Below are 12096 nucleotides of genomic sequence, written 5' to 3'. Positions count from 1 at the left end.
AGCGAGATTGCATACCCCTCGTCCATCGGTTCGACCGGAATAATGTCATAGTCTTCCACGGTCTTCAAAGCCACCCCTCTACTCCGACTCGTTATCACAACACAGCCTTTTGAGTTTTGACAGAGATAAGACCAGATTGATCGCTCAGATGGAAGACTGTGATCGTGTCCTGGGCTAGCATGGAGAAACCGATCGTCGTCGAGGTTATCTAGGACGAGGACCCACTTTCCAGTCTTCGCATTGTGTAGCCAATCGTGGAGTAGCTTGAAGATATTTGCCTTGAGATCCTGGCGGCCTGGTATCTTAGCTCGGTCAGCAATCTCTCGGCAACTCTGCTCAAAGCGAGTTGCATTGCTTGCATGAATCCAGAAAACCCATGTGTCGGGTGATCGAACTCGAACTCGATGGCAATACTCTATGGCAAGTTGTGACTTTCTTATATGAAAATTAGTGAGATGTGCGTCCCTTGACCGTCATTTGAACTCACCCTACACCGCCCAGGCCGACCAGTGCTATCCGAGCACCTTGCGTAGAGCCCTTTTCTTCTATTTGCTCCAGAAGTGATACACGATCAATAAAATCCGGGTCGCGGCGGAACGGGACGTTTGAGAGAGGAGGAGGTGGAGTTTCCGGTCGCTCTGAGCCAATAGAGGCGATCAGTCCTAGACTCCTGGCTGGGTGCAGAGACCTTCAATGTTGTGAAACTTACCTGGGGCCTGAATCGCCTGATGGATTGTAGTCATTGTACCATGGTTGATTCCTACTTGGGTCCCAGAGTTTATCTGGCCAAAAGATACGTTGGAAGTCATAGTGTGTTTGCGATATAATTTGATATGTCTCTGGGCAGATGTGGGCTGAGCAGATGTTTTCACTCCCAGAAAATAAAAGACCATTTCCCCTCACTGCTCAGCCTCACTATCATGTGATTTAGGCGCTTAAATCCAAGAGGCGATGCGTTCGTTCCTCCTCAGACCCAACTCAATCATTGTATGTATATGTGCGTTTGAGGAGTTTTAATAAATATTGGAGTTTAAAAAGGGGGCATTAGGTAAATAGCGACCAGGCTATATCCAACATTTGATTACCCAATTGAGTCAACTGGTGGAGAGTCACTCAATCGTCGGGTTGTAGTCAAAGACACTGCGCAGAACCTAGTTCAAATACCAAGCTTCCATTGGCCGCAAATCCAAGCTGGAGCGGATAGAATTCTCCGCGGCAAAATTGCTCATGATCGGCGGGTGAGACAAGGCAATATGACCGTTGTGGTCTCTGTGACTCTGTCAACGATCGATCCTAACGCGATCCGACCAAAATTTGAAGCGGCTTGACAGTACGGATGTGGATTGGACTGCCATTGAAAAGCAGCTCGTCGTGTGGGCTAATCTTTATCATCTTGGCAAAGAGCTCCGGCTCAAGTAAGGTATCACTGAACTACACTGAAGACAGCACCATGTCTGCAAGGCATGATAAAAATGGAAAACATCTGGAACAAAGCGGATGCTGGCAGACCGGGATGCACTGATGAACGCTGAGGGTGCTTCTTGCCAGCCCTCGGTGGGGCAAGACGTATATCAAAATATATCAAAGGCGATGCCACGGCCGAATTCCTCTCTTTACATAATTGCTTAGTGGGTCAAAAATGTTCAATTTAAACAAAAGATTATTGACTAAGAGGACATCAGATATAGATATTGATTCATTGATAGTCTGTAATAGATATAATTCATGAAGCATTCCAGATTTGAAGGGAACTCCGCAGCGGAGGGATTTCAAAGTCAATGCATAAGTTCGTTTTTTATACATAATATATGCGGCAATTGCATGTGGCACTGAATACTGACTTTTATATATGAATCCCACCAATAAACCATTGTTTTTATTCCAAGGTTAAATTGATTATGGTTTTTTACCAGTTAACTTAGAGAGGTCTGTCCAATTTGGAGCTTTTGAAATACATTTTAGAGTGGTGGTGAAAGATTCTATGCAAAGTGGGACAAATAGGTATTGGTCCGATAAATCTCGTGCGCGTTACCTTAGATTTATTTAGATATAGAAATTTTCCATTTTATATTCAACCTCCTCCACTCTACCATTTTTAATTCTTTTGAGTAGGAAAAATTGATATGGACTTCTGATATTCCGATAATCAAATTTATAGTATACTAACCAGTGAGTTTTAATGGCTTATGGTGGTGCAGGAACTAATTGACAATGAATATGGAAACACAATCACTGCCTACTAGTACTATGTGTAGTAAAGGTGACGGTAACACTGCCGCCTCGGGAAGCGATCGGCTCCCGGAGCCAACCTGAGTTAGTTCCCCCGCCGCCCTGAGCTGCTCCCTGAGCGACCCTGAGCATCCCTGAGCGACCCTGAGTACTCCCGGAGCACTCCCGGAGCTGCTCCCTGAGCACCCTGATCCCCCACCCTGGATGCTCCGGCTGGCCCACAACACGCTTCTTTTTTTGTTTCACTTCCTCCGATGATAAGCACTTTGTTGCCTGCGGTCGCTCCTAGGAGCCCAAGAAAATATATGACCTAATTGTGCGCGGTAGACGTTCTCCAGCGCTTGCTCACTCGACTTAATCGCTTATTGACCATAATCCTCCATATCGTCGCAGAAACGAAATCCTACAATACACTCTCCGAAGAACTTTTCTACATGGACATGTATGCGTTTCTTGACGTGTAAAAAAGGGAATTTGGTTGCTGTCTTTGGCTCTATCCTATGGATTGGTTCAGCCCCAGGAACAGTACCCATTCCTTTAGCCTAGCACAAGTTCCTTGGCCCTAGGCCGTTATCCACTCACAATGAAGAAGCTTGGAAAACACTCATGGCCTATCAAATTCTACTTACTGTCCAATCGTTAATCACGCGATCTTTTCAGGCGTGAGTTCCCAGAAGCACCCCCTTTTGCTGGTATAGCCCAGGCAAGCGCGGCACTCAATTGGTTACGACAGCTTGCAGTGGATTAAATTCAGGGATCTGTTGTCTGGATTCTCGACCTCAGCTGTAGCCACTTACAACTCGTGCAGAGGCCGATTCTTTGATGACATCGCTTCATTGGGATTTGGACCTTGAAAAGCACGACGGTACAAATAGTTATAAGAAGCCAGGGGTATTCCTTTCCAAATTTATGGAATCCCATCTTCATTTACAATCTACATCCTCGCGCCCCTAGTTCCCCGGTTGAACAGCTACTTCATCAAATCGTTCAAATCTCCTGTCAAAATGGTGACGCTAAATCATCAAAATTTTTGGCAACCGACCATAGGAATCTTGAGAGAATTTTCGGATAATAGTCCTCAACATGACTCTTCTGGAGTGTCAGGACAATCCATTACTCACGTAGAAAGCTGTGAGGCAAATGGCTATGTGCTATGGAAAAGCGGATCATATGACGGGGATGAAATGGGGAATTTTGGTACGTATGATTATTTCAGCATCCGATTTTCACTTGAGCCGACCTAATACAATCAGCTTAGAGTCGCAAAATGGCCAATCTGCCCCGGAGACGATACTCGAAGCGTCTGCTCGTGATATATCAGCCGCAGCTACCTCCTCCAATCATCCTGATTACCCCGAGGAGGTCGCACTCTATCCTTCCTCTCGAGGTAGCAGTAGCTCTTCTGTAACTGGTCTGGATGGGCCTGGGACGTCAAGGGTCTTCGATGTCTTTCAGGACGATCCAGCCGAAGAAGAACGCGAAAATGAGCATGTGCAGTCTAGTGTAAGAGGCAAGAAGCGAACCCTAGAGGGACCATGTTCTCCACGAAAACGACCCCAGACCGGCTATTTGAACACTGCAGATTCGGAAATTGCGACGACAAGAAGACGCAGTCCAAAAGATGAACGCCCATTACAAGATGAAGAAAGTCATTCACACAAGCAATCCAGCATAAGGGACTCAATACGATACCTGAAGCAATTCTACAGTTTGGCCAGCGCTGAAGCTCAATTCTCGGATGATTTGGTCGATGGCGATATCTACAAGGAAAGTCTCGTCGTGGTTCAGAACGCAATCAAATTTCTCTAATACTCATACGGTATTATTGCAACAAGTAATTTGTTAATGAATGAGACTGAGAAGAACATATCCACAACAAGGCGACGTTACTTAGCGACAAAAAAGAAGTGGGAGGCCAAAGATGATCATCTGCTGTCAGAACTGAGGGATGACCAAAAGCTGGGGTGGGACTCTATCTTTCGCTACTTTCCCAAACGGAGCCCGTCGGCAGTAAAGCAGCGCCATTCCATCATTCGTTCCAGAATAAGCGATAGCCTCTCAAGTAAAGAAGACCATCCGAAAAGCTCTCGTCGGCCGGTCAAATCCTCATCAGACATCCGAAAAAGTCACAGGTTGAATAAGCGCTCTGAACTTGGGGCAGGGAGCAGCAGAATTGAACGCCTTTTCTCTCAATCCACATTATCTAGGGTAGACATATAGTATAGCTCGAACAGGTACCACATCCTTATATAAATAGGTAGTATATAGATTACTAACCTTTTTAACCTGGAATCAAAAGTCTATCTGAAATTTCACGTACACCTAAGTGGAAGAGGCCTTAGTACAAGCGAGATGCTCTGCTAGAGGTGATGGCGCTTAGCACCAGATACTCTAGCGTCATGTGTCGCACGCAGTAAAATTACCCCGCCCAACAATGCCGCCTGCGCCCATTTGATTAGCCGGACCAGATAGAGGCAAAATTCTTTCTCAAAATCATGTCTTGACTTTGACTTGACAATCGTTTGCAAGAAAGAAATTCTCACAGTAGCTGCCAGTATTTTAGATAATAAGTACATTTCAAGTGGGTGAAAACTGCACTCAATGCTGTAGCGACACCAATTTGGGTGTCATAAACGCACCTTCATCTACTAGAGGGTGCTTTGGTCCAATAATACGCCCACAAGACAGCGATGATAAATTTATGCACCAAATACTTGACAAGACCTGCGTATATGCTATCTCTATTCGAAACTTGTACACCGCTGACTTTTGGGGCTTGAGACATATGGGGTGCATCTCTTTGTTTTTAGGGATAGGGGAGGGGGCTTAGTACACTAACCGCTGAGATCTACGAGTCAATTAGGATTCATCATAAAGGCTGATCACGAACGGTGAGGCAATGGTACACCCGCGCTCGGGCCTTTCATTAGAGCAAAAACTCTCGTTATTTGGGATGATGTATTCCACACCATCTTGCCAACATTTAAAGCGAAGGATGAAAGCTCACGGTGACAGCTCGACAGAATTTTTATTCCTCGAATATGTCGAGTGTGTACACCACGACTTTGACTGGAGAAGGAACCTCCCAATTTGTCTCACTCGATCTAATTTCTTTTGAAACTGGACCCCCGCCGAGTGTCCGGCATGGGCAGGCAGCCTTTCACCATCATTGTCAAGTCAAAGTGGACTTTTCAGGGTCTGGAGGCATGCAACGACATAATTCTGCACTGAATATTTCCTTGTGCGACAATCGAGGACTTGAACATGGGAAAGGACTCCGCGGATCATTGACCTCATCACTAAAAACCATCATGGATGGTGGCCATCAACAAAAAGCGGTATTCAAAAACATAGCAATCCATGAAATCGGCTGACACCGGCTCCGAATATTGCTAGCAGCCGCTTCTCCGTCTGAGATCAAGGTTGGAGCGTGACACGATTCTGATTTTGTGGAAGTACGAGCCGTATGATTTAGTGCTTGTTGCTAGGCTCAACCTATAGCCCCTATCTCTTTATACATACCCAATCCACGGTATAGATTCGAAAGTTGAGAAGTTTGACAGAAGCGCTCCCTCCGGAAGTAAATTTTGAAAGATCTTGAGGTTTCCAACCGTGACCCTGGGCTTGTGCGGCTGACAAGGCAAGCCATAAACACGACTATCTCTCCATCGTCGTGGTCGAATCCGCAATAAAAGATACGACTAGGCGCAAATGCGATATTTTTTGCCGATTCTTTTCCACCCTCACTGTTATGAAGATGAAAGAAGGTTGACTCAGATGATGTCCGTTTTGTGTAGAATGTGACGCGCTGCATCTGATTCAGTGAAGAAAATTCCATTCACATCCTGAGTCTAATATTGAGGACCCGATTGCGTTTGGTATTTTGTCTCCAGGTCTGTGCTGTATGCACATGTGCCACTTTGGTAAAAGGTTTCCTGGCCTTAAAGCCCCACCTTTCATGAGTTCGAAGGTCCTTTAAACAAGGCTGCCAATTTGATTGGCAATGGGATGCTCCAGCCCGAAAGTCGCGATGGTATTTCCAGTAGCTTGCTAACTTGCTCAACACGATGTTCCAAAAGAAGTTCCTGGTCGGGCGCCAAAGACCAGAGTATTATTGGAAAATACGTCGTGGCAAAATGTGGTGGCATTCACACAGAGGGTTATTTGTCGATTGGCTATTTGTGAGAGCATGGCGTGAGTGGAGTTTAGACTGGTCCAATGTATTTAAAATGCGCCCATATAGAGATATTGGCGCATTACTTCATTGATTGGCAATCGCCTACTTTTTCCACCAATGAGGGGATTGAGTTTATGCGTCTTCTTTTCAAGGCTCCCTCTTTTTCTTGTTCGCGTGGTCTCTTTTGGCGGGGCGAGCAGGGCTCACAGTAGGCGACCAGTTCAGCCATAAGTCGAGAGGGAAAGGTGCTGTATGGTTGGAAGGGAATTCTTTTCCGTCGTATTGTGGGCCAGGTTATGGGGTAAATGGCAATTTTCAGATCTCGTAGCCCATCTAGAAGCTCGCGAGAAAATTGAGCTTCGTAAAGGAAAATATACTCTGAATCGAGTACATTCATGATGAGTAGGCGTGACTAGAAGAGAGTTAGTGAGTTGGAATAGAAGCCAGTCTGCGAGGACGAACTGTAAATGTGAACACCTTCGGTGATGCCGATGGCGACATCTGCTCCTGAAGCTGTGCGAGTGCCAATAGATGGCACAAAAAATATGGATCTTCGCTCCATTCTGTTGGGGCTGTATTTGTGACTCTCAAATGCTTTTAATATCACGTGCGATCTCGTCCGATCTTCGTGTAGTAGATATAACCTACTAACGGGGTTGAGGATCTGGGAAAAAAGGGTTCACAACAGTGGAAGATGAGGTAGTCTAGGTGATGGATAGGTGATGGATAGGGCAAGATTGGAAGTAAAAAAAAGGTCCTTTTCTATTCAGAGTTGGTTAGCCGCTTTGTAAGTAGCCCTTCTGGAGAGTCATACCTAGGGGTGGTAAAGATGTGCGCTCCGCCTACTAGAATCTTGATAAGACACTAGCACTTCTTATCCGCCAAGAGATTTGTAGCAATAGCATAAAAATCTTTTGATTCTTAGGAATAATCCTCTCCATCCCTTTTCTTATCTTCTTGGGACCTTTGCGGGTGAACAGAAGTAGGTAGTGTTAATATCTCCGAATCAACACCCTAACAGCCTGAGATGATATGAGGTCTATTATAATAGGTTTCTCAAGTACCAAAGGTAGTTACACACAATATCATAGAGGGAGGTTATCATACTATTTAAACTCATTATGAGCTTACCTCAAGCCTAACAAAGCAGAGCTTTAACCATAAACATATTAGTCAATCTTTTGTGAGCGGCAAACCCCCGACCACCAAGTGCGTTTTCTGACCGCCTTAGAGATAATATTCTCCAGGATTCTGAGGAGAATCGACGCACAACTTCGTACATAAAATGTCATCAACATCTTATTTCAACAGTGTCAACTCTGAGTCTACCTAGAGTCATTACAATGCAGAAAACGGTCAACAATTCCTGGATTTAGATGAAGCTGCCAGTTCTTGGGGGCGAGATCATCTCTTCGCTTGTCGTGTAATTCGGCGAGGCCCCCAGCCTAACTTGCTTCCCATACTGTCACACTTTAGCTTATCATGTGATTTACAGTCAGCATCTACTGAGATCAAATCATTTCTACGGGGGCCCGACTTTTCCCTCATGTCTCAAAGCAAGCACTTTCTTGTGCGGATGGCCACTTGTAGCATATCGTTAGCTCAAGTTTAGGCGGCGTTGGCTACATTTAAGGGCAACTCGGAGCGTCGAGGCGTCTATGGCCTTAATAAGGCATCCGAAAATCCGCCTGGTGACAGCAATAAAATAAGGCCGACAAAGCGACCGCGACGATATACTTGTCAGGGAGACTTTGTTAATTCCGGAGGTATTCGAGTTGGCTCAAGTAGTCCAGCGCATGATGATTCCTACGATGGCTCTCAAACTTCCTCGCTGGGCTACTTTGACCTTAAGGACCATTGTTTGGGAGTTACACCAGAAGACGATACTCTGCGACTTACATCGTGCGTGATCCAACATATACTCTATTTTGCTCCGCCTCAAGAGAACCCCTTAAACACCGCTGTCGTTAACTGTAGAGACGCCAAGATTAGAATATCTGCTTCTACTATGCTTACAGAGCAAGTAATAATTACAACCGATAATAGTAGGCTTTGTCTACGACGGGAAAACCCAGCAGGTGGTTTCAGCCTGGTCAACAACCACGTTGCAATTCTGGAGGCGAAGGCGCGATTTCAAACCCTAGAGAAAGGTAGGCCGGTTATATCAGATACTTGTTTTGCGCAGATGATCTGCGAAGCGTTAGCGACTAGGTTGTCAAAAATCGCCGATGACCATTCGGAACAAAGGTACATTGAATTGATATCGGTATTTGCACTCTGGTTGACCGTCTATGATAGCATCGTAATAATCAACGCAACACAACATTATATCTGCTTTCTTCAAGTTGATCTGACAACCGATTATATTTTGGATTTCGAGAAACCATCGCCATCGCATTTCTTATATGTGACCGCTACACCTTGGTTCGATATTAGCCAACGGAACAGAAGAGAAAATATATATACCAATCTATGCTGTATTATGAGGAGGGCTACTTCTTAGATGCCGCCGTGGTGTTCAAGGTTCTTAATCTTGAGGTAAAGGAGACCAAGGGCACGGCTCAATCGCTAGTATTAAGATGGGCTAAATGCTTCTCAAGGTCACGAATAGAACTGGAGATGCACACCGTACGTCCATTTTACTCTTATTGCCATTTTTGCCGGGCGCGCTAGCCAAATTCTTGTATAGTGTACTTATCACAACTGCTGAAAGAATGACTGATGACCATCGAATAATCATCATAAACTTGCCAAGTAAATGGGATGACGCTTCAAGGGCCTTCTAAGATTCTCCGAAGCTTTATTCCAACACCAAATGTCCTTAAGCCACGTATATGGTCACCCAAACAAGGCTTTTATAGACAGTTGCAGAGCTAGAGACAGATAATACAATAGGTCGATCTATGGAATGACAACGCGGTAGGCACCGAGTAACGCATCTCGAAGTGATTACAGGCCCCCTTCAAGAGTACCAAGGCGGGCGCGCAAGAAACAGCGACTCATGTATGAGAGGCTATTTTCGGCGAGCAGCCTTAAAAATCGAAGAAGTTTCGGAAAAATCCTAGATACAGTGATATTCGAAATCAGCTTTACCTCCGCTCTCTCTTACTCTGTTTCCCAGAGCTCCACCTGAAGCACATTATTCCAGGTTAGGCTAGACTTGGATCCACATCGCATCTGCCAATGTATTCTTGATGAGTCATAGTAAATTACGGTAATCATCAGTGGACAGCACCTACAATAGTTTTTGGAAGAGAAAAGGGTAATAGGAATTTAAGTAGCATGTTCGACACAGTTGTTTTGCGCTGTGCCCCCCCATCCGTATCGGCAAGAATCTATCGTCCAGTTTTGTATGTAGGATATCGCCCGCCACTTAAAAATCTTTGCACACAAATCATCATCTAACCGCCCAATTATGCTATACATCGTAAAGTCTTTAGCCTTCCAAAAATAAAGAACTATTACTTTGACATGATGTTCATTCCCTCCACAGGTTCACAAACCTCCGGAGATGAAGACACTTTGGGTCCAATCTTATATCATCTTTATCATGCTCCGTTGCTGGGCAGACAGACAGGTTTATGTTCGCATTACACCTTGCTCCTAATGTGCACACCTGTATATGGCTTCGGGAATCCGGTGTTACCACCTACGCTCTTTGATTATTCCTCGAACCCTAATATCAAGGAGGGATGAGAATCATGAGATTCTTAGACAGCGTAAAAAAGCCATTGTTTCAAGGATATAGGTATCGTAAGATCAAAAAGTATTCCGTAGCCTCACAAATAGGAAATATATTATGTATATTATACCTCTTTGAATATTGTGCTGCTCGTGCTATCCTGTTGAATGATATGTAATTCATTTTCCATTTCAATACAACAATTTAGCCTTAATGCTCGTGACACAAATGATCGTCCTGTCCCTCCTTGTTTGTAGGTTCATCTTTAATATCTGTTTGGTGAAGGAGAGGACTCTTTTTAATACTCGGACTTTTTCTATACATATCTTCGTTGGCATTTTCGTCAACGTTACTAGAGGCTGGGATAGAGGCATAGGGATGCGAAATGCTTTCCCTATAAGGATGGGCTCTACCCGTTTGAATAGCACCGTTGTCAGTTTCGCGATTAGCGGTAGAAAGAGCGAAATCGCCAGAGTCAAAGTATGTCCGTTCCTGCCGGTTGTTAGTTAGCGCGCGCTATAAGAAACTGTATTATAATTACTTTAGACTTTTGAGCCAGTGAGCCTCCAAGCGGTAGCTTTCCGTACTTTTCGAGAAGACGGCTCTCGGATTTAGACAATGGCTGAGAGGAACATTAGCGTCGTTTGTTCTAGGAAGGGTGGGACCTACTTCGGGATCTGGTTCTCCTGACTGCATTCTGCGAGATTAGTTCTGTATTTTCAGATGATTTTTCAAGCCTGAGATGGGGACTGTATCTGAGTAGGGATACTCAGGATTCTCGAACTAAATATTCATGACGTTATTTGTCCTGTCGCGTGATCCAACGGTGATTAGTCAGCGAGATCGGCGGGGCAATTGGAAAGCTGTACAGATCAAGTCGTCATTCCGAGACAGGAATATTGCTATTCCGGAGATAAATGAATCCTAGTGTTAGGGCTCGAGAAGTAATCAAAGTGGTGTAGTGGTACGCCAAGCAGCCTATAGAATGAAGATCTTTTGTCAGAGTGCTTATCATTTGGAAATGAGTATTACAGTAATTAATGACGACATTTTGAAGGTACATTGGTAGAAACGTAGTGGGTCATCCTTGACCAAATCTGGTATGGCTGGAATTTTGTGGGGCTCCGGGAAACAGTGCGAGAGAGTGTGGAGGTAAATCTGATTTCGAACATTACTGTATTTATTATTGAATAGTAACAACTGCCCATGCGGCTCCATAGCGTAATGACGCATAATGACTAATTTTCATGGAGTCATCCGTCAAACCAAGCGTCGTCATACAGAACTTTTTCCCTGACGCCCTTGCTGGCTAGAAGATTCGTTGCATACTTCGTAAAACCTGTTCTTGATTTCTAGCCCCTAGAATCGAGCTTTGAAGATTCGACATAGGTGGCGCTTAGCGGTATAGAGCTTTCATACCCAGCCTTTTTATACTATTCAGGAGGGTAATCTGGTATAGGATAAGCTGGTATAGGAAGAAGATCTGCCGAATATCTTAATAATCTTTTAGGTGATATTAATACTTTATTTCAGCTAAAAGCAGGTGAGAATTAACTAAGGAATAACTTATATTCCCTAAGACTTATAATAGATATTTTTAGATATTCCTTTATATATATAGAATAGCCTCTTTCTATACTATTTTATCAATTATAATCTATTAAAGGATCTTTTAACTCTAAGAGAAGGGAGTTAAAGTTTCTATCTTTTCTATTAGGTATCTACTATATACAAGCCATCCAGGGCGGATGCGGAGCATCCGCCTATCTCTGGAAGCTGGAATCTGGATCTCTACCTCTTTTTCTTGCCAGTTTGTAGAATGACTTAAATAATTAATATAAGGAAGTCTAAGGATTCAGGATATAAGGAATATAGCAATTTAGCATACAACCCAGTATATAATCCAGCATATAGATTATAATATGACCCCCCCCCCCCTTCTGGCCCTCTAGCCCCCCTTCTAGACCTCCACAAGGCCTATAAGAGCCCAAGCCCAACCCAACCCAGC

General features: G+C 44.3%; 3 protein-coding genes across 3 annotated transcripts; 1 reads left to right on the top strand and 2 right to left on the bottom strand.

Annotated features, from left to right (window-relative positions):
* Positions 1–3369: 3369 nt before the first annotated feature.
* N7466_003512 (uncharacterized protein) lies at positions 3370–4038 on the top strand (the record flags this gene model as incomplete). The annotated part of the gene is made up of 1 exon (XM_057162909.1): positions 3370–4038. The coding sequence occupies one exon, from the start codon at positions 3370–3372 to the stop codon at positions 4036–4038; it is 669 nt and encodes a 222-aa protein (XP_057024024.1).
* A 2447-nt stretch (positions 4039–6485) lies between these two features.
* N7466_003511 (uncharacterized protein) lies at positions 6486–6968 on the bottom strand (the record flags this gene model as incomplete). Its single annotated transcript, XM_057162908.1, has 2 exons — positions 6486–6818; positions 6882–6968. The coding sequence occupies 2 exons, from the start codon at positions 6966–6968 to the stop codon at positions 6486–6488; spliced, it is 420 nt and encodes a 139-aa protein (XP_057024023.1).
* Positions 6969–10298: 3330 nt separating this feature from the next.
* N7466_003510 (uncharacterized protein) lies at positions 10299–10784 on the bottom strand (the record flags this gene model as incomplete). Its single annotated transcript, XM_057162907.1, has 3 exons — positions 10299–10580; positions 10630–10710; positions 10758–10784. The coding sequence occupies 3 exons, from the start codon at positions 10782–10784 to the stop codon at positions 10299–10301; spliced, it is 390 nt and encodes a 129-aa protein (XP_057024022.1).
* Between the last annotated feature and the right edge of the window lie 1312 nt (positions 10785–12096).

This window comes from Penicillium verhagenii, assembly GCF_028828195.1.
Source record: "Penicillium verhagenii strain IBT 33310 chromosome Unknown utg000004l_segment0_segment0, whole genome shotgun sequence".
NCBI lineage: Eukaryota > Fungi > Ascomycota > Eurotiomycetes > Eurotiales > Aspergillaceae > Penicillium > Penicillium verhagenii.
This window is presented reverse-complemented; position numbering and strand designations above follow the sequence as displayed.